The sequence below is a fragment of the Mandrillus leucophaeus genome, unplaced genomic scaffold (genome assembly GCF_000951045.1).
Source record: "Mandrillus leucophaeus isolate KB7577 unplaced genomic scaffold, Mleu.le_1.0 Scaffold949, whole genome shotgun sequence".
NCBI lineage: Eukaryota > Metazoa > Chordata > Mammalia > Primates > Cercopithecidae > Mandrillus > Mandrillus leucophaeus.
The window spans coordinates 266,501-289,703 of record NW_012110352.1 but is presented as its reverse complement, the minus strand read 5'-3'; the positions used below and the strand labels follow the sequence as shown (position 1 = coordinate 289,703).

At 45.1% G+C, this 23,203-nt stretch overlaps 1 protein-coding gene across 1 annotated transcript in view; it reads left to right on the top strand.

The window, feature by feature from the left end:
* Nucleotides 1-693: 693 nt before the first annotated feature.
* Nucleotides 694-23,203, top strand: part of FRMPD3 (FERM and PDZ domain containing 3) — an 82,056-nt gene continuing 59,546 nt past the window's right edge. Inside the window, exons 1-5 of the mRNA XM_011970442.1 lie at nucleotides 694-727; nucleotides 3,840-3,893; nucleotides 4,821-4,979; nucleotides 8,731-8,833; nucleotides 11,827-11,872. Coding sequence (XP_011825832.1) covers nucleotides 694-727; nucleotides 3,840-3,893; nucleotides 4,821-4,979; nucleotides 8,731-8,833; nucleotides 11,827-11,872 — 396 coding nt within the window. The remainder of the gene's footprint in view (nucleotides 728-3,839; nucleotides 3,894-4,820; nucleotides 4,980-8,730; nucleotides 8,834-11,826; nucleotides 11,873-23,203) is intronic.

Sequence of the window (23,203 nt, the reverse complement as noted above, 5' to 3'; positions counted from 1 at the left end):
GCCAGTCTTGAGGGGAGTGACAAGATTCCCCAAGGAGCCAACCAAATGTAAAGAAAAAGGAGCCAAAGGCAAAGAGGGCTGGAGAACTAAAAGTGGATGCCTGGAAATTTAGCTGTTACATTTCCATCTTCCTGTATGAAAGCACAACTCAGGAGAGCATCAGCTTAGAATCATTCTGTATTATTCTCGGTTCATTTGTCCTTTAGCCACATCTGCCTAGCAACAGTTGTTAGCATGAGCTCGAGCTACCAGTCCCTCTTTGGACAGTGATGGAGGGATCAGTTTAGCCCATGGAGGAATCAGGGCATCCAGAGGGAGTCAGGTTGTCTGGTAGTTGGGTCAGGGAAAGAGCTGCCGGGAGAATGAGCGGACAGAGCGTGTTGCGGGGCTATCTCTTAGAGGCAAGGAGTTGGGGGAAGGGCTTCGGCTGTGTGAAGTGGGTGAAGTTTATATTTGGCTCCCTTTCTCTGCTCCTCCAGCCACCCCGAATAATGCTACCAATAACATCGCCACCTCTACATTTGTGTGATATGCTTAACCTTCCTAAGTGCTTCTGTAGTCATGATCTCATTTCATTCTCCCAACAACGCAGAGTGAACAGGCTCAGAAACAGGTTAATTATGTTGTGGGCTGAGCATACAGGCTGGGCTAGGACGTAGAGTGCTGCTGACTGTAGGGTTGGGGCAGCTTGCAATGGAGACTCTGGATAGCCAGAGGGTCCAGGACCCTGAGTGGGAGGGAGCAGGAAGGGGGTGCTGCGATTGTGGGTCCTAGCATAAAGATGTGGCCCCAGCTGGGCCACCAATGTGCTTAGCCACTGTAGGTCTGTGCCTCTTCATCTCCTACCTAGAAGGCTGGGATGGAGGAGGAACAGTCACCTAGCCTGTCTGGCAGGACAGAGGTGATAATGGATGTGAAAGCATCTTTTCTCAAATTAAGTAATGAGGGTAAAAATGAAAAGAACTGCACGAATATAAAATGTTGTTATCATTAGGCAGAAGAGAAAGGCTAGGCCTTTACCCAGGTCACTAAATAGAGAGGGCAAGCCTGGCACAAGGTGAGGGAATACCTTTGGGGACTTTGGTAAGAAGGGGAGAGAAGGAAGGCATTGCATACTTTGGGGCAAACAACAGAAGCAAATAGCAGGCCTCAGAAACAAACCTCGTGGGGTGGGGGGTGGGGGGAGATAAGCATTGGATGCTTCACAATTTTGTTCAGGGATGCCCTATTTGAAGGGACCAGAAGCCAAACATCTTTCAAAGTCAAATTGCCTGTTTCCCCCAGGAGGATAGTCATGTGACCCATGGACAGCTGAGCTCCTGTCATCCATCACTGCTTGCCTTCAGTGTCACTCCCAAGTCTCCAGGCACTTAGCAAATTTCAGAGGGACTGAGCTGCAGACACTGAAAAAGGCAAACCCCAGGAGGGAAGGAACAACTTCCATTTGAATTGTAAAATGGCCTTCTGGTCTGTTAATGGAGGTGTTTCTCTCCTGTCTCAAGATACCTGGGAGTGGTGTGAGAAAAGGGCTGCTTGCAGAATTGAAGGCAGTTAAGGGTGGTTAGTCTGGCTCAGTTAGGGACAACCCAGGGATGAATGTGCTCCAGCCACACCTGGATACACGCCTGCGGCTATGAGCCACATAGCTGGGCCACCTGCAGGAAGATGGAATGCACCTATGCACACAGTTTGGTTCTTGCCTGTCTCCCCAACTCTGCCCTTTCTTGGCCAGCGAGTACAATCCCCACTTCCTCCATGGAGTCTTCTCCAGCTTCTCTACCCCCTCCTCTGAACACCTAAGTTGGAACTTAGTTATAGATCTCATCTACCAGTTTCAGTTAGCACTGTAATTCTCTTGTTCAGTACACACACTTGTCTTTTCTCCCGCAGCTAGACTGAAAGCTTTTTGAGGGCAGAGACCTATCACTTCTCCTGTGTACCCCAGAGTGCTGGACTGTCTGATTAGGCACTCGATAAATACTTGTTGATTAATTAATATGTGTCAAAAGAGTAAAGCAAAGCACTTGTGTCACAAAAGGCTGTTTGCTTATTGATTCCTCTGGCTCCAGGAGTGCCCACTTTCTTCAGAAGTGGTAGTACCTCAAGGTCCAATGGAAATTGAAGTGTCCTCTGCTTCAAAAAAGGAAAAAGGGGCAAAGGGGAGGCTGCAGTGGCAGGGATCAAGGGGGAGCGCTGAGCATAGGACAGTATCCCAAGCGCTTCCACAGCACACCTGTGTCTGTCTTCCTTGCGGGAGTTCCTGCTCCCCACGCCACAGTCTGCACAGCCTTCCCTGGCTGATGCCCATGTCGGAAATGAGCTGGTGCCATCCCAAGAAGTCCTTTTAGTGCCAACAAGTTCGGGTGGCAGGAAGCAAAGGGCTCATTTCCCAAATAGCCCTAGGGGTGAGGCAAGATGGCAGCTGCAGGAAGATGTTCTCTGGCTGCCTTCAAGGACGAGCTCCTGCCTGCCACCAGGAGCCAAAATGAAAGAGGTGCCAGCCTGTGGCCACCCTCAGAGGGTCCCTGTCCCATGAGGGTGCCTGTCCAGGACACTAATCAGCCACGTTCCAGCTTTGGAGTGACTTTCTATTGAAAAGTGACCATTTATCTTAGCGGTGTGAGAGGGAAGGAGCAAGTTTCTGAATTTGCCTTCCAGGGACTTGACCTCATCCTAGCATCCCCTTCCACCTCCTGAAGGGGTGACAGATAGACTCCAAGCCAGCGTGAGGTGTAGCCAGAGAGATCTCATATGACAGAGACAACTTCAGAGTTCTTTGCTGGACTATGAATTTCTCTTTGATACAATTATTCTAAATCTTTTCTCCTTCCCCTATAAATAGTCCTAAAGCTTCTCTCTAATTACTGAAACTGTGTCCTGATAAATAACCTAAATGCTTCAAACCATTTGCTACTGATGAATTTGATATTCTTAGCTAATAAAGAATTGCATTTCTCTCGGCTGGGTGCAGTGGCTCACGCCTGTAATCCCAGCACTTTGGGAGGCCAAGGCGGGTGGACCGCCGGAGGTCAGGAGTTTAAGACCAGCCTGGCCAACATGGTGAAACCATGTCACTACTAAAAATACAAAAATTAGCTAGCTGTGGTGGCACGTGCCTGTAATCCCAGCTACTCTCCTGGAGGCTGAGGCAGGAGAATCGCTTGAACCTGGGAGGTGGAGGTTGCAGTGAGCCGAGATCGTGCCACTGCACTCCAGCTGGGGCAACAGAGGAAGACTCCATCTCAAAAAAAAAAAAAAAAAAAAAAAGAATTGCGTTGCTCTCAGAGTGTCAAAACCTCCTACTTCTTTTACAAACCTATACTAGTTTCATTAATTAGCTACTGGCCCTCTGTATCTTGTTCCAAAGGGCTCTGCCTGGAACCGTAATTTTAGCAAATACGCATACTGAGGCTAGAAAACTTAAACCCATCTATCTAGAAGGCCTAAAAGTCTGGGGCTGTAGTGGTGCCAGATGAGCGAGCCAAGGCTCTGGGTCACTTGGCCCTGGCCCTCTCTCCTCCATCTCCACCTGCCCTACCATTCTCCTTGACCATCCATTCCTCCTTTTACCTCCTTCCCTGGCCTTGGCACCAGTGTCATCACAGACCTCAGTGTCTCTACACCCTCACTCTTCAGTGCTTTTCATTTGAATACTACACTCAGACCCCTTCTTGCCTGCAGTATGCCTCCCCTGGCCCTTGATGGAGAACATTTATGAAGCTCTTGTGGAATTCCTAAGCTTTAGTCACTTAAGTTGTGGGCATCGGGAGAACAATGTGTAATCTCTCCCCAGTGTTAGGACAGTGATTTCTCTTCTCCCAGCTTCTCTGGGCTTTCGGGCCTGCTGGCAGCCCCAGGATGCAGCTCCCCTCCTGGCCCACAGGAACTCTTTTCCAGAGTTCCTGTGGAACTGAAAGAAGTTGGCATTATGGACAATTGTGGTCCCAGACATTAGCACATTTATTTATATATGCTACCTAAATCATTTATTTTTGTATACAACATAAGATATATTCAAGTTTAAAATTGCATCAAGATGAGCCGGGCGTGGTGGCTCACGCCTGTAATCCCAGCACTTTGGGAGGCTGAGGTGAAAGGATCACTTGAGGCCAGGAGTTTGAGACCAACCTGGCCAATACGGCAAAACCCCACCGCTACTAAAAATACAAAAATTAGCCAGGCTTGGTGGCACATGCCTGTAGTCCCAGCTACTTGGGAGGCTGAGGCAGGAGAAACTCTTGAACATGGGAGGCAGAGGTTGTGGTGAGCCAAGATTGTGTCACTGCACTCCAACCTGGGTGACAGAGTGAGACTTTGTCTCAAAAAAAAAAAAAAAATTAAAAAAAATTTTTTTAAATTGCATCAGGGCTTCATGAAGATGCTCCATCTTCTGGAACAACTTTACATTTCTTCTGCCACTTACTTGTCTTGTGGTCTCTTCCTGCAAGGTTTTAGTCTCCTTTAAGGAGTTAATAGCTAAGTCAGTGGAAGATGACAGTTAACTTCTGCAGAATATTTGTATTGGGTTCCTTCTGGAGTTCCAATATCTGAGAGGAAGGGTCTGACTCTAATTTCAGGCTCACGACATCAGTTTCTTCTATTGGCTCTAGCCCTGAAGACAGTAGCTTCTACTTTCTAGGTTTCTCTTTCTCCAATCTGAAATATGAGGCAGTCATCATTTCTGTTGGCTCCAGAGGATGTAGGAAGCTAAGCTGTAAACTTCTGGGTGCCAGAGCCAGAACCCTAACCGGCCTCTCTCCCTGCTGGTTCTGAGGCTTAGTTCCCTGTGCATCTTGTTTTGCTCCCATCTTCCCTTTTCCCCAGTCATGTGATGCAGGAAGAGAGCGCAAATGATATGGAATGTGAGCAGCTGCCAGCAGAGATACTGCGACAAGTGACCGTTCATCGAGACCCTATATATGGCTTTGGCTTCGTGGCTGGCAGTGAGAGGCCTGTGGTGGTTCGATCTGTGAGGCCAGGTAGGTGTCCCTCAGAGTGTCCCCCTAGCCCTGACTCCTGTCTCCCAACACCCACATGTCTTCCCAAAAAGCAGAGCTTCCAAGCATTCTAACTGTGTTGCTGAAGAATTCATGAAGAATGGTTGAAGACTTGCCAACCAATAACTGTGTGAGGGAGCTGGCCTTTTAAGACTGATAGACACAACCATTGAGGTTGTTTGGGGCCCTAGAAAAAGGCTGCGGTTGATTGTTTAACAGCATCTGGGTCTTAATAAAGATTCCCTTTGCATAGAACATTCATAAAAGAGCCATAATGTCTTGCAAAAAAAGATGTGCCTATTCTATTTAATTCAACAAGTATTTATAGATTGCCTACTCTAAGCCCAGCAATGTTGTAGGGAAGTACAAGACACAGTTCCTTGTTCTCAAGAACCTAACCATCAGGTTGTGGAGACATGTACATACTCATGAAATAGGTCAGCCATTGAAGACCAGAATGAAGATACAGACCACAGGTGGGATAGGAGAGCAGAGGATAATGAAATCTCTGAATGCTTGAGTGGCAGTAACAAACATCTACCATTGATTAAGCATCTACTGTGTGCTTTACATCATCTTGTTTAATTCTCACAGCCACCCCTGCAAGGTAAATAAGTAATATCATTCCCATTTTGTAAATGAGGAAACTGAGGCATAATGAAAGAGAAATGACTTGTCCAGTGTCACTCAGCTGTAAGCAGCAGAGCCAGGGTTTGCACCTGGGCCTGTTTGATGCCATGCAGGGGAAGTAGGTCCTGTAAGGGGCCATGTGGGATGGAACAAGCAAAGCCCCCCCCTAAGCTATGAAGCCCTGCTATCATGAATGAAATGGGAAAAGACTGAAGTACTGTTTTGTTTTGAATGTGCTAGGCATTGACAAAAAAGACAGACGGAATGGAGCTTTATTTCTGACTTGCTGGGCCTGAGGCTTTAGATGTTTACAACAGTTTCTCGCTCAGTCAAGAGGAGCAGCCAGAGTACAAACTGGTCTTGCAGAAATTTGACGAATTTTGCAATCCTCCAAGGAAAAGAAAAAGATTTTTGTAAGCTCTCTCTTCAACTAGAGGGCACAGAGGGGGGAAAACACACATACACACACACACACACACACACACACACGCGCGCGCGCGACAACAACAACAATTTAGTACAGGAGTCCGTGGCTGACCTAAGGCTCTGGAGTCAGTCATGCAGTTTGGCAAAAAGGTTTTGAATCTCTGATCAGAAATCAAATTTATCCTGGGAAAGAGGGACCAGCTAACACTCAGTAATAGACCACCAGGAGCCCCTACTTTAACTTCAAATGAGACAGAATTTGCACAGCTGAAGGAAGCCCCCAGGCCTAGAGGGGTTCAGCTGCCAAAGGTATAACAATGAAGAAGGAGTTGGAGGGGTGAAGAGAAGAAAAGCCCCAGGCACGAACCACAAAAAGCCATGGGGCTGGCATGCATAGCCCTATAAAAGCCCCATAAAAGACTGATCCATAGTGCTGCTTCTGGTCCAGGTGGCTCCTGAATGCACAGGACTTGTTTGGTTCTTCATTTGAGGCCATAATAAAGACAAAAAAAAAAGTATTCTACAGAAGAGCAATTATGGTTGATCAAGCCAACAAACCATTTGTGAAAGCAGTAGCAGACTGATGTTACCAGTGCCATCAAAGGGCCAAGGCCCATAAAGGAGGTTGAGTTCCTCGAGGACCTCTTCTGTTAGATGGAAGAAAGGGAGGGGAGGGAAAGGAAGAAGAAGATAGATAGAGTGGCCTCCACCTAAGAGACTGGCATTTTTGGCAGAAGTAGATAGAAGGAATGAAATGAGTTAAAGGAATTGTCCCTTGGATGGTATAATAACTACCATTTATCCAATTCTTAGCAACATCAATCAGCTGTTTTAAGTGCTGTATATTTATCATCTCATTCATCCTCCCAACATTTCTGTGATGCATATGTACTGTTATTTTCCCATTTTATAGATGAGGTAAGAGAGACTCAGAGAGATTAAATGTCTTGCCCAAGGTCACACAACCAGTGAACTGCAGATTTGGAATCAGAGTCCAGGTCTGTCTGGCTGTAAAGAGTGTTCTCTTCACCACCACACTCTGCTCCTGAAGCCAGTGCACTGTCAGGAGACTTGGCTTAGTGTGTTTAGGGCAATTGCTGCTCGAGCAATGAATCCTGCTGCCTGTGCTGGCACAGCCATCCTCAGCACATAGGCTCTACACTCCAGAGCCATTGAGCTGTGCTCAAGTGATGTATTTGTTGTATATGTTCGTGTTTTTGGAATTTGGGCAGCCCTCTTCTTTGGAGAGAGAGGGAGAAGTTGGGATCTGGCCCTTCAAGGTGGACTCAAACAAGAGTCAAGGCTGGTTTGATAGTGGGTCATGTCACTGAACATTTCTTTCAAATTTGAGTCAGGCTGGATCTGACTTCTCATTCTCCCCAAGTCTCTGAGAAGCTTTTCTCCAAGAAGATCTTTGCTAAACATCAGAGGCAGCGTAGCCTTGTGGTACCCGTCTACCCTCACCCTTTGCCCCAACCAAGAAGGTACAGCCCTCAGATAGGTCTGCTTTCTTAACCTTGCAGTAGAAATGCGAAGGAGAGCCAGGCACAGTAGCTCACATCTGTAATCCCAGCCCTTTCGGAGGCTGAGGTAGGTGGATTACCTCAGGTCAGGAGTTCAAGACCACTCTGGGCAACATGGAGATGTTCCATCTCTACTAAAAATACAAACATTAGCTGGGCGTGGTGGAGTGTACCTGTCATCCCAGCTACTCAGGAGGCTGAGGTGGGAGAATCTGTTGAACCTGGGAGGTGCAGGTTGCAGTGAGCCAAGATCATGCCACTGTACTCCAGCCTGGGCAACAGAATAAGACTCCACCTCAAAAAAAATAAAAATAAAATAAAAAATAAAGAAAGAAAAGAAATGGGAGGGAGAGGAAACAAATATCCAACTGCACAAGGGTATGTACTTTGTTCCCCTCATTTATTGGACAGTGGCATTTCTCAGTGTTGAAAAAAAAATAACCCTTTAGGTATTTTTCCTCTATCTTCAGATAAGTGAATGCTTAAGTCCTTACAGACCAGTAAGTATGAATAATATTCAAGTAAGAAGATCCTTCCTCCTCCTGTCGCCTGACCACCTCCAGTAGTCTGGAAGTCATTCCTTGTACCTAAGCAAGTCCCGCCTATGAAATGGAAGTCTGTGTTCCTCGTTAAGAAGCAAGCCAGTAAAATGTTTATTGACCTCATCTAAGTCTGGGACCTTTTGCTACTAAACCATGCCCAGCTAAAGTGTTTTCATCCCACTTGTCTTTCCGGGGCTCCGAAAAGCCCACCTGGTTCTAGAGCACCTCCCTTGCCTTCAAAAGCAGACTTAGCATTCTGTGTTTGGAATAGCACCCTCTCACTAGCTCTGGAGGGCTTTGGAATGCTTGCTCCTGAAGTCCAGAGCATGTCTTTCTTGGCATGGAACTAAAGGGGGCCGACTCCATTCTCTGTCTTCATTCCTCTGCCCTCTATCTGCTTATAGGCAGCAGCAGCAGCAGCAGCAGCAGCAGCAGCAGCAGCAACAGCAGCAGAGAGCTCGAATAGCAACCCCTACATCACCACAGCTCAGCCTGCACCATCTCCAGGCCTCAGCACCCGTTTCAGCTCCTACAGGCACAGGGGACTTGCCCAGACCTGGACTTTACCAGCAGTAACCCTAAGCCCTCACATCTCTCTCCTCTCCTTTGCAGGAGGCCCCTCTGAGAACAAGCTCCTGGCTGGTGACCAGATTGTGGCTATTAATGAGGAAGACGTGAGTGAAGCCCCGAGGGAGAGGCTCATAGAACTTATCAGGTAACAGGGGCCTCTTGGCAGGAGCTGATCAGTATCCCCACCCCTGACTCACTGGTGACATGGGGCTACCACTATCCCCCCTCACTCTGAGAGCAGAATCCTTCCAGGCAGAGAAACCCTATACAGGGCTCCTGGCTAACCCAGAACTTCAGGGACCAGCTATTCAGGGTCAGCAGGAGCCTTCATACACACTGGCTTAGCATCTCCAATGATGTGAACAGATGCAAAGAACTCCCTGCTGGAGTCTCACCCCTACCTCCCTCCACCCGACGAATCTCTTCACCCCAGCCCCCTTTTTTTTTTGTCCAGTGGGACAGACCAAGTGACAGATGAGAATCAAGCCATTAAAAGAACATCCTAGATATACACACAGTGCAAGCAAGACATTGACCAACTCCCCCACTCCAGAAAAAAAATCAGAATTCGTGGCCAGTGGGTTGAGGAAGAGAACCTCCCAATGTGGATACTGTCCATAGTGTTTGTGGCCCCTAAATGCCCTCCCCAGATGGAAGCTGATGACAAAAGGAACGTTGTGGGATCACCACTGTTTATAAATGGAGAGTAATCACATTGTCTTTACCTATCCCTTACTCCTACACATATTACACACACACACACACACACACACACACACACACACACACCATACACACTCTCCTACTCCACATCCACACCACATGCACACACCCTGGCATACATTTGTTGAAAAAGAATTAGAGAATAAGAGGTAAAGGCTCCAAATTGCACGGACTAACCTCATTTTGGGGGAGCTTGGCTATCTCACTCCAAATGGAACCATGTACATGCTCGCTCTTTCTCTGTCTCTCCTTTTCTCTCTCCCTCTCTCTTTCTCTCTCTCTCCTCCTCTCTCTCTCCCCCTTGCATAGTCTGACTTCATCTCTGCCTCCATCTCCTTCAACTCCTCCTGGTTCAGAGTGTTTTCATCCCACTCATCTTTCCAGGCTCCTAAAAGCCCACCTGGTCCCAGAGCTCTTCCCTTGCCTTCAAAGGCAGACATAGCAATCTGTGTATGGAACAGCACCCTCTAACTAGCTCTGAAGGGCTTTGGAATGTTCCCTCCTGAAGTCCAGAGCACTTCTTGGCTTCCTTGGCATGCTCCCTCCAGCTCAATACCATGAAATGTGTCTGATCCCTAATGACCTTTTCTTTGACTCTTCTCCAAGTTCAGTTGTATATTGCATTTCCCCACCCTCCACTCTCCACCCTCTGCTACCACACCAGTATGAGGTGAGTTCTTTCTATCCTATTAGGGCATGTTGGAGTTTTTTCAGCCTGGTCCCTCAGAAGTCACTGCTTTGCTTTCAGTAGATATCTTTGCACTCCAAAACAAGTTAGGCTGATTTCGTGAGGGGTTCCAGAGCTCTTTCAGCGTTAAAGCAGAGCACACTCTTAATAACTTTGGGAGCCAGTGGGTTATTCATTCATTCAATCAATCAACCAACCAGTATTTATTATTGTCCTTGATGCACCGGGCGCTGTTCCACACACTGAAGATACAGCAATGAATAAGACAGACAAAGATCCCTGGCTCACTGGAGTTTACATTTTAGTGAAAGGAGACACATCATAAGCAGAAAAGATTATAAGTAGTTCTACAACATATTAGAAGCTGATAAACATTATTAAGAATAGAAAGTAGATCTAGGTAAAGAGGATCAGGAGTGCTGGGCACAGGGGTGCAAAATGTAACTAAACAGTAGGGCCAATGTTGACCTCATTGAGAAGGTGACATTTGAAGAAAGACTTGAGGGAGGAGAAGGTGTTGGAGAGAGAACAGCCAGTGCAGAGGCCCTAAGGCCAAGAGTGTGTTTGGCACGATTGTGGAACAGGGGAGAAGCCAGTAGGACTGGAGTTGGTAAGGAAAGAGGAGAGTTGTAGAAAATAAGTCCAGATAATGGAGAACCTTTGAAGCCACCATAGGGACTGTGGCTTTGTTCTAAATGAAATGGGGAGACATGGCAAGGGGCTGGAGGAGACGAGTCACATAATCCAACTTATGTTATGCCCCTCCCCTGTTCAAGGTAAAGTATTTTCTTTAGTATTTTTCCTGGAACACAACTCTTTACTTCTGGGAACTTCCCAAACCCTGGGGCTGATTAATCCCTGTAGTTTGCCTCACCAAATGTGGTAGATGTTCAGAGTTCTAGAGCTGCAGGCCTTGGCATTTCTCAAATATCCAGAATCAAGGGCAGCTTGACTCTGCTTCTTAAATGACTTTGTTCACGTAAACATTTGAAAAGGGCCAACAAGGAGAGGGGAAGCTCCTTCAAGGCAAACTATTTCCATTTCTTTTAGTTCTTTTAAAAGATTATGTATTCCTGGGAGAGAATTTTCATACCTCACAGCCTGTTTGATCATTGGCATAATTCTTGCCGGAAGAGTTTCATATTCTTCATTCTTTTGAATATTTGCTATCTGGAGAGTTTGGGTTTCCATCTGTTGCTCCCTGGCTCTCTTTTTTGGTCCCTCAATTAAAACAAATCTGCTGAGTATGAGTCATGGTGACCAAATGACCTCCTTTGGGTTTTTACTTTGAATGTCTCCTCTCACTTAAATACCAAATTACCAATAATCATTGTACATGGTTCCCAGGACTCTCTGACTTTGAATTCCGTAATGCAGACTTTCAGTTTTCCTTGAGAATTTTCTAGTCTACACATAAAATTGCTACTAAGGTTTGGAGATTTCTACAGAGAGTATGTGAGAAGGAATATGAAAAGAAGACCTAAAAAATGACAACCCCAGAGGTAATGGTTATACCATCTTCGGACGCCTGTGTGACTTAATATGGATGGTTTGTGTTGGCCTCCACAAATGACTGGAGGCAAAGTGTCCATGCAGACACTCAGATTGCCCTCTATCCTAATCCATATACCTGAATGCAGCCAGGGGAAAATTCTGGTGTTGCTTCTTATACTAGATGAATACCTACTACATGATACACTACTCTCCTGTTCCTCTTTTCTCTGTAGGAGCGCTAAGGAATTCATCGTTCTTACAGTTCTGCACACTCATCAGGTGAGTGAGCCTCTTTGCCATCTGCCCTTCCTCCTGACTGAGAAGAGGTGACATTTCCATATTGGAAAGCAACACTGATGGGGTTGGGGGTTCAGAGACTACAACCAACATATGAGCCAAGGATTTAGGAGTGAACTTAAATACCTTCTGAATAGCATGTCTCTGCTCATGTCCAAAGCTGAGGATTTTGAAGGGCTGTGCTGTATTCTGTCCTGTGCCTTCTGCTTTACCCACTTAAGCTGCCCACTGCTTCAATTCCGAATACAGTTTCCACTTCTTTTTGGCTGTACTTCATTAAAATGTATCTGTCCAGTGTGAACTCTCATAAAGTCCTGGATGATGATAGGTGCCAATCTTATTCATATAAGTTACCTACAATGTATGAGACACAGCACCATATGTGATATAATTTAATATAAAGTTGCTGGGGGATACACTTGGACAAACAGATTCATCTTTGTCCTAGTACAATCACTTAACTGGCTTTGTGACCTTGGATGAGTCAGTTCCCCATTCTGGACCTGTTTCATCATCTGTACATTGAGAGATTTAAAGTAGAACAATGTTGCCTAAACATACCTGATCATAATAGTTGCCAGGACTACTTATTAAAAGTAAAAATTTCTAGTCCCCTCTCCTCAAGCGTTGGATTTAGAAAGTTCAGTGTCCATTATTGGTTATATCCTTATAGCAATCTTAGCTTAAATGCACAAACCCAGGTACACAACTTCCATGTGCAAAATTCAGAGCCCTCACTCTACCTCCAGCCCACCTGTCCCCTTATTCATGTCCCCAACAGTCCTCTGCACCCCAGCATGGATGCTGTACCCTCAATGTATAGCCACAGGAGAGATCACATCTGTTGGGGGTGGGGGACGTGAAATTAGGGAAGGCTTCAAGGAAGAGGCTGCACCTGAGCTGGACCTTGAGGGATAGGGCAAGATTTTCCATAGAGAGATGACACAGCGAGGGATGGAACACAGGTGCACAGCATGGGCTCACCAGGCAAGAGCAGGATTGAAATCAATCTTGGTTCAAACTAACTGCCTTTCCCCATGGCCCCCAGCTCCCAGACCTCTTCTGCATCAGTGTGAACTTCACTAACACACTCATACACTCACACACATATACACACTGACAGATACACACAATACACTCACACATTCATTCACAACCTCATACCTAATAGACTCACATGTGTCCTCACACGTACACTCACACACATACACTCACCCGCTCATACCCATACATATACATACATACACTACTCACATATACACACACTCATGTGCTCTCTCACATATGTACACACAATGCTCCCAGGCAGATAGGCCTTTCTTAGTTCCAGTTCTCTTGTCTCTGGGCAGGCAAGCCCCATCACTCCATTGTTGTTACCAATAGTCCCCTCCCCACCACTTTGCTGCACGTGTGCAGTTGCCTCGTGGGCAGTAGGCAGTCAGTCCCAACCTCCCAATCTCCTGTCTTGAAAATGACCACCAGTTCTCCCACTAAAACGTGCTTGATGTGTGGTTAGAATTTACTACTCTGATCAGAGTATAAGATTGGGTTTACTTTGTTAGTCAGGTCTTCTCAAATTTCACCTTCTTGCAGAAGCCTTCTCCGAGTATCCTTTCTAAAATAGCATCTACCTGTCACTATCTTCTGATACTGCTTACTTTTTCTTCAGAGCTGAAATATTATATTTTTTAACTTTTCTTTTGAAATAATTATAGATCACAAGAAGTTGCAATGATAGTAGAGGTATACCATGTACCTGTTACCCTGTTTTACCCTGTTTCTCCCAGTGGTTATATCTTACATAACTATGTGCAATAGGCTGGGTGCAGCGGTTCACACCTGTAATCCCAGCACTTTGGGAGGCCGAGGCAGGTTGATCACTTGAGGCCAGGAGTTCGAGACTAGCCTGGCCAACATGGTGAAATCCCATCCCTACACAAAACACAAAAAAATTAGCCTGGCGTGGTGGAGCGCACCTGTAGTCTCAGCTACTCAGGAGGCTGAGGCATGAGAATCGTTTGAACCCGGGAGGCAGAGGTTGCAGTGAGCTGAGATTGCACCACTGCACTCCAGCCTGGATGACAGAGCGAGACTCCATCTTAAAAACAAAAAACAAACAAACAAAAAAAACTATGTGCAATAGCAAAACCAGGAAATCAACAATGATACAACATATGTATATGGTTCAATATGAATTTATCACATGTGGGTTTATGTATCCACCAACACAGTCAAGATACCCCACTTACCATAATATTGTTATTATACGTTGCATGCCTGTGACAAAGTATCTTATGTACCCTAGAAATATATATACCTACTATGTACTCACAAAAATTTAAAACTTAAAAAAGTAACTGGACAAGTCTGTCACCAAAAGGATTCCTCATGTTGTCCTTTTATAATCATACTCACTTCACCCCCTACACCCAATCCCTGTCAACGACTTTACATTTCCCTAATTTTATCATTTCAAAAATATTATATAAATGGAAGCAAAGCATTGTGGCTCCTGTCTGGAATTCCAGCTACTTAGGAGGCTGAGGTGGGAGGATCACTTGAACTAAGGAATTTGAGATCAGCCTGAACAACATAGAATGAGACCTTGTCTCTAAAAATTTTCTTTTTAATTTAGCCAGATGTGGTAGTGCACACCTGTAGTCCCAGCTACTTGAGAGACTGAGGCAGGAGGATTGCTTGAGCCCAGGTGTTAGAGACTGCTTTGAGCTATGATAGCACCACTGTACTCCAGCCTGGGCAATAGAGCGAGACCACTTCTCTAAAAAACAAACAAAAATAATATACAAATATAATTATATAATATGTAACCTTTGGGGATTGGCTTTCTTCACTTAGCAAAATGTCCTCGAGATTCATCCACCTTGTTGCATGTATCAATATTTTGTTCCGTTTTATTGCTGAGTAGTACCCCCAGGGTATTCCATGGTGTGGATGTACCAGTTTGTTTAATCATGTACCCATTGAAGGGCATCTGGGTTGTTTCCAGCTTGGGGCTACTACAAATAAAGCTGCTATAATATTTATGTACAGGATTTTTGTGGGCATAAGTTTTCATTTCTGTGAGATAAATGTCCAAGAGTACGATTGCTGGGTCAAATAGTAAGTGTATATATAGTCTATTATAAAACTACCAGACTGTTTTTCAAAGTGGCTGTGCCATTTTACATTCCCGTGAGATATTATATTTACATGTTTATCATCTCTGTCCCTCATTAGAATGTCAGCTCCATGAGGGTAGAGACTGTGTTTTGTTACTGCTGTATCCCCAGCACCTGGCACAGAGTAGGTGCTAATAAATATTGATTGAAGGAATGAAGGAAATCCAGTTTCCAACCATCAAAGCAACCTAAACAAAACTCAAGTGTCCAAACTTAGGTGCAGAATAAAGGGCATAACACTCACCCCAATCTCTATCTCAACTTTCCCATCCCAGTGCCTCCAACATTTTCTTACCCCCTGTTCTGCTCACTCTGCAGGTCCCAACCCATGGCCCCTTTGCTGAGGCCAGGCTGATTTCCTTCTCCTTCTTAGGTACATTTCCTTCTTAGGTCTTACTGCCCTGTGGACTTTTGTCCTTGTACTATTCCACATCTCTTCTAATATATGTCTGTTTCTTTTAAGACCTTGTTCGATACTCGTGTTCTCCAAACAGCTTTGCCTGACTAACCTCAGTGAGCGTTTCCCTAACCTGTTCATTCACTCATCAAGCATTTATTAAACACCTACTATTCTGGACATTCTTCTAGGCTGGGAATATAGCAGTGCACCAGACAAACATGGTCCCTGCCCTCACAGAGCTTACATTCTAGTTGTCAGCCTTGTGCTCTCTAAACCCTGGGAGCATAGAAGTGGATGAGTACACACACACAGGGCTAATTGTCAAAACATTTAATGACCTGTACAGTAGGAGTCAATCCAGTCAAAATATGAGTCAGTAATAGCACTGGAGCAGAGTCTTGAAGTCCTCTTAATTATGCCAGATGTTAACCCTGTAGTTGATCTACGTTTGTAAGGAGGTCCAGGGGGAGAGGTCAGGTGGCATCCAGGAAGCTTAGGGCAGTGCCTACTTACCAATCAGTGTGAAAGAATCTCTCCGTATTTTACAACTAGTATGACCATCCTAGTGCATCCCAATTGAATGTCAGGCTTACATACATGTGCAGTCGATCCTCATTATTTGCAGATTCCCTATTTGCCAACTTGCCTACTCCCAAAAATTTATTTATAACCCCCAAAATCAACACTCATGGCACTTTCCTGGTCATTTGCAGACATGTGCAGAGTGTGAAAATTTTGATTTACCCAATGCACACGTTCCCAGCCGAGGTCTGACAAGGTGATGCTCTGCCTTCTTGTGTCAGTTCTCATACAGAGGTAATCAGAGGATGGAGACGATAGGGGGCAGTGCAGTGTAGTGCAAGAAACAAACTGCAGTTCTGGGGCCAGTTGGACAGCATTTCAGTCTTGACTCTGGCACCTGTGAGTGGAGTGGCCTCAGGCAAGTCACTTAACACTTTTGAGCTTCATTTTCTCTTTGTAAAATAAAGAACATAGAAGCTACTAGGATGAGTTGTTTTTAAAATTTAACACCATAATTTATGTGAAATATTGGAGCAACAGTTCAGTATTCACTAATTCAGTGTTCATGGAAATGTTATAGAACATAACTACCTTAACAAGTCTCCACTGACAGATATTCTCTCTTTAGCTATACTGAAAGCTTCTTGAAGACTCCCAATATGTGTTTAATGTTATACCCCCTACATCACAGAAAATAATACTGTGTTCATAGCAGGCACTTGGCATCTCATGGGTGCGAGGAGACTGCTACCTATTATAAAACTCTTGTCATGTTAAAGTTTGATTACCACTACTTCCAGAAGACAACCTCCTAATAGGTCCAGGATGTGGCCTAGGAATCTGTATTTAAAAAAAAAAAAAAAAAGGCACTGGACCAGACAATCTGCAAGTCTCTTTCTATTAATAGCTCCTACATTCTGTGGCAGATAATGGCCTAATACCTACTCCTACATACTGTGGCTGGTATTTTTTTTTTTTTATAGAGTCTCACTCTATCGCCCAGTCTGGAGTGCAGTGGTGCCATCTCAGCTCACTGCAACCTCTATCTCCTGGGTTCAAGTGATTCTCCTGCCTCAGCCACTGGAGTAGCTGGCATTACAGGCATGTGCCACTACACTGGCTAATTTTTGCATTTTTAGTAGAGACAATATTTTGCCAGGTTGGCCAGGCTGGTCTCGAACTCCTGACCTCAAGTAATCCTCCCGCCTTGGCCTCCCATAGTACTGGGATTACAGGCGTGAGCCACCACACCTGGCCTGGTAATGGTTCTTGACCCTGTTTATCCATTAGAACCATCTGAGAAGCTCTGAAAACTATTAATACTCAGTTCTGATTCATTCGAGCAGCAGAGACAGAAAAAAAAAGAAAACATAAAAATATTGATACTTGGGCTCTTGCCCTGACTCATTGAATTAGAGGCTCTGGAGATGAGACCCTGGTATTGGTTTGAAAAGGCTCAGCAAATGATTCTGATATGGAGTCTCTCTCAGATGACATTTTCCTTGTAAGAGTGACTCATAGCATGGCAGACAACTGGGGAGAGGGGTCACAGGAGTTCTTTCCCAGGTCCCCTCAAACCATACTGCATAGATAACCACTTAATAAGCTTCTGTGTATTTAAGGGTGTTTCTTAATCTTTGAATTACCAACTAGTCCTCATGACTGACTGGATATTTATTAATCTTGAAACCCTTAGACCTTGGCACACAGTAGGTAATCAGTAAATATTTTTAAACAGATAAAGTACTGGATTATGACCAAGAATGACCCTGATAAAGCAAGCACAGACAATCTGTTTCAAATGAAACCCTAGTTTTCTGGTTCTGAAAACAGCCTATACTTAAAGAACTGGAATCCCCTCTGCTTGGAGCCACCTGCCTAGAAAAAGAAAGCCAAAATAATGGGAACCACCTCAGAAAAACTGGTTTTCTACAGAGCTTCCTGACATATAGTGTTTGTCAGATGGTAGATACTCCAACCATATATGCTGAATTAATGAACTAATTCATTATTAATTTTAGCAATCAACTAATAGATTTTATGCCATATCTACTATGTGCTTGGTGCTAGGGGGAGACATATTAACATAAAATGGCATCTCTGCTTATACAGCCTGGTTGGGGATATGAGTGATGGCAGTGTGGATTAACAGGAGTACTATAGGAAATCCAAGAAGGGGAATTGAGGAGTTGGGGAAGAATTCAGGATAAAGGTAGAGTTTGAACTGAACTGTAAAGTGATGGCATTTAGCTGGTCAAAAGGACACTGTAGACCCTGAAGGATGGGGACAGGGAGGAAACAGCGTGAGGTGGGTCCAAGACTGATAGCAAGCCCAGTGTGTGCAGGAAGCTGTGGCTAGAACCACCAAGTGCAGCAAAAGGTGATCTTGGAGAGGTGGTTAGAGAGTCAGGTGTAGTTTGTGACGGGCTTTGGAAGTCAGGCAGAGGATATGTTCATGTCCAGGCAGTCTTGAGTGTGGGAAGGAAGGCCCCCTGGTTCCCTTAGTAGTGATCTGGTGAAGCCAGGATGACCCTCCATTGTCCTAGGCTCCCACAGTGGTTGCTATAGTAATTGATTATAAGTAGGCTCAGGTGTCAAAGGCAGTGAGCCAGAAGGGCGAATCAGTCAAAGCTTCAAGAACCTGAGTTTCATTTTTTTCAGTTACCAAAGCGGGGCCCTATCTTGCTCTAAAATATTTGGCCCTATACCTGACTTTGGTCAAGATCTGAGTGATCACAACCCTGACATCTGTACTAATACAGACACCAAATTTTAAAAATTGTCAAAACATAACCAGCTGCTGAATTCTGCACTGAGGGAAAGGCAGACTCTCTTCTGTTCCTTATTCCACCAAGCTGCTGGTTTCACAGTTGCTTCAAGGGGCTTGCAGTGGCCCCAGAGGTACTTAGCAATTCTAGTCCCATGTTTCAGGCCAAAATTCATTTTAGCCAGAAAGGGTGCCTGCTGCAAAATGAGATTCCCAGCTGCTTGGAGAAAAAAATAGGGTCAGTGAAGAGCTCAAACATTCCAGCCTTAAGGTGCTCAATTAATGTATGCTTAATGGATTGGGATATCTTCAACAATGTTGATTTCTGGGCCCCACTCTTCCAGAGATTCTAACTTTTAAAATCTGGTATGAGCCTAGGCATCTGTGCTTTAACAAGCACTCCTCAGTGATTCTTATCATCAGGCAAGTTTTAAAAACAGCTGGTTAGTGCTTGGTTATGAATTAGTGCAAAGGTTGGCAAACTGTTTCTCTGAAGGGCCATATAATTAGTATTTTAGGCTTTGCAAGCCATATGTGGTAGCACGAAAGCAGCCACAGGCAATACATAAATGAAGATCACGGCTGTGTTCCAGTAAAGCTTTATTTACAAAAACAGGTGGTGAGCAAGATTTGGCCTATGTAGGCCTGTAATATGCTGGCCCCTGAAGTGTATTATGCCTTCCTACTACCTCATTCACATTTTGACCAGGGCCTTTCCAATTCTCAACATTGTAATACAAAGGAGTGCCCCTAATATTACAAACTTCAAGCCCCACAGCTGAGCTTTGAAGATGCTTTGGGACTGGGAGGCCTCTGAGAGACCCCTCATATCACACTGCAAAGCAGGCCTCACCTGTGTCTGAGCATAAGGCTAGATGTGACTCCATGACATCTAGCAGAGACCAGCTGGCAATGAATGAGTCACCAGCATTAAGGCTAAAGACTGAGAATAGGATGGAATCTTAGAGACCGACAGGACAAGGGTCAATGAGGAATGAAGTATAAACAAGCTGAAAATAACTCTGAAACAGACACCTAGAAATGATTATAATCCCTGAAAATATTGGCAATTTCATTTCCTCCTTTGTGGTTTGTGCCTATAATTAACTGAATCTTTGGTTTTTCAGTGGTACAAACAGAAACTCACTAGGACAGGATCTAATCTTGCATCTTTGGTAGGGATAGCAAGGATGCCATCCTCTTCACTGTGGTGAATACATAAAAGGATACCAGTTGGGGTTCTTCATTTGTTTGAGTCCATTACGTAACACCAAGGTAGAACCAGAACCAGTGGATGAAAGATCAGGAAAGGACTCCCAGCTTTAGCCTGCTGTGGGGGAACAATCACTAAGCAAAGGCTCAGGAAACGTGGGTTCTGGTTTCGGCTCTGCTACTCAATTATTTCAATACTTTGGGTAAAGTATATCCTCTTCCCAGGCCTCCATTTCACATGTGAAAATGAAGGTTGAGCTGCATGGCCCATTCAGGTCTCTAGAGATGCCTCGTTCTACACACTGTGCCATGCAGTCATCTGAGGGCAGATGATGGCAGAGAAGAGAGGTGAGTGTCAGGTAGAAAGATTCCCCTTGCCTCATGTTTGTGGCACCTTGGTGGAACTTTGAATGACTGTGGAGATGGAATCAAACACAGCTGCCTGAGCATAGCTACAGATCTTTCTATCTATCTTGCCCCTTTCTCTTGCTTCTGCCTCAGCCTTCAGTCCCTGCTCAGGATTGGAGCACCAGGCTGTGCAACACACAGAGGCATTTATCAACTCCATGTATAATCAATACTGTAATCACTTTCTGCAACGATCTCCAGCTCTGGATTTCATTGTGCTATATTGTCTGCTGCCAACAAATTGCCCCTTTGGCTCAGGATGAGAAGTCTAAGGTTCCTTTAGCTCAATGGTTCTTAATCTTGGCTACATTTGGAAATCATCAGAAGCTTGAAAAAAAATACTGATGCTCAGACCTCACCCCCAGGAATTCTGATGTAACTGGTCTGTGGTGGGCCCTGGGCTTCAGGATTTTTAAAAGCTCCTCCCAGCATTTCTACTATGCAGCCAAGACTGACACTCACTGCCTGAGTTCCTGCTGGTCTCAGGTGAAACAAGTGGTTTTTTGCAGTCTCCCCTCTGTGGGAATGAGATTGCTGGCTCTGACGGAGAACACAGCTGGGACCAGGGCCCAAGACACAATGAGGATGTTTGTTTCTGATGTGTATCTTAGGGCCCTGCCCTCCTGTGGCTGATCTGGTAAATGAATCTCAACTGCAGTGTAAATGGTAGATAATAGCTTAATGTATTCCCAGCTGGCAGGGACCTTCAGGGCCTTAACACAAAGAAATTCCTGATTGTAAGACTTGGGCTCCATGGCAAGGCCCATAGGGGTGGTGGTTTGAAGTAGCCCCAGACCTGATTCACTCCCTAGTCCTCTTCATCTCAGTAAATAGCGAGTCCATTCTTTCAGTTGAAGTCTCTGTTTTCCTCACTCTTATATCCAATCAGTCAACATAGCATCCTAACTCAGTATTCAAAATATATCCAGAATTCACTCACTTTTCGACTCCATCACTACCATCCTAGCCCAAGCCTCCATCATGTTTTAACCATATTATTGCAGTTACAAATACTGTACTTACCCCCAACTGGTCTCCATGCTTTTGCCATTGTCCTCCTACACTCTGTTTTCCACACAGCAACCAGAGGCTTCCTTTTAAAATGCACATCAGACTCTGTTCAATCGAATCCCTCTAGTGGAGTGAAATCCAAAGTTCTCACCGTGGTTTACAAGATCCTCCATGACCCAGCCCCCAGCTGCCTCTCTGAGCATCTCCCGTCTTGCTCCTGCTCCATCACGCCACTCCAGCCACCTTGGCCTTCCTTGCTGTTCTTCATACACCTCAATTCACCTCAGGGCCTTTACTGTAGTTTCTGCCCAGAAGCCTTTCCCCGGATAGCCTGGTGGCTCTCTCTCCCTCACTTCCTTAAGTTTCTGCTTAATGTCTCATCCTTAGGTCTTCCCTGACCATCCTGTCTAAAATAACCTCCCACAGTGGCCGGGCGCCGTGGCTCATACCTGTATCCCAGTATTTTGGGAGGCCGAAGTGGGTGGATCACTTGAGGTCAGGAGTTCAAGACCAGCCTGGCCAACATGGTGAAACCCCATCTTTACCAAAACTACAAAAATTAGCTGGGCATGGTGATGCCTGCCTGTAATCCCAGCTACTCGGGAGACTGAGGCAGGGGAATCACTTGAACTGGGGAGGCGGAAGTTGCAGTGAGCCGAGATCACACCACTGCACTCTAGCCTGGGCGACAGAGCGAGACTCCATCTCAGAAAAAAAAAAAAATTAAAAATATAACCCGCACAATCCTACTTGTGGATATATATCCAAGGGAATTGAAATTAGTATGCCGAAGAGCCATCGGCATTCCCGTGTTCATGGCAGCACTATTCACCATAGCCAAGATATGGAAACAACCTAAGTGTCCACCATTAGCAGATGAATGGATGAAGAAAATGTGGTATAAATACACAATGGAATACTATTCAGCCTTTAAGAAGAAGTAAATCCTGTCATTTGCTACAACATGGATGAACTTGGAGGACATTATCCTAAGTGAAATAATAATTATTATTATGATAAGCCAGACACAGAAAGACAAATACCGCATGATCTCACTTATATGCGGAATCTAAAAACGTCAAAATCATAGAAGTGGAGCATAGAATGGTGATTACTAGAGGCTAAGGTTGGGAGGGAATGGGGAGATGCTGTTCAAAGGATACAAAGGCTCACTTAGACAGGAGGAATAAGTTTTTGAGATCTATTGCACAGTATGGTGACTATAGTTAATAATAATGTATTATGTATTTCAAAATTGCTAATATAATACCCTCACTACTCCCACTCTAACTCACTCATTCTCTTGCGTAGTCCTTTACCCTGCCTTATTTTTCCTCATAGTCTTTCTTTACTACCTAAAAGATATTTATCGTCTGTCTATCCCTGCTGGAATGGACACTCCATGGGGCCAGGGAGTTTTGTCTGTCTTACTCACTGCTCTATCCCTCATCACCTAGAACAGTGTGTGGCATGTAGTAGGCCCTTGCTAAATTTGTCAAATGATTGAATAAATGCCCCCCACCCCGACCAAAGACAATGAGGATGCCCCTCAGCACGACCCCTGTATTCCTGATTGCTGGGCCATATGGAGCTAAGCAGGGAGCTAGAATCCAAGGGGCACCCAGGAAAGGCTTAGTTTCCAGTGTTTGCTAATCATGCTTCCACTAAAATTGTGGGAGAGTTTTCAAGAACTAAAAGCCAGTCAGGCATGGTGGCCTGTAAGCCCAGCACTTTGGGAGGCTGAGGCAGGTGGATCACCTAAGGTCAGGAGTTCAAGACCAGCCTGGCCAACATGGTGAGACCCCATCTCTACT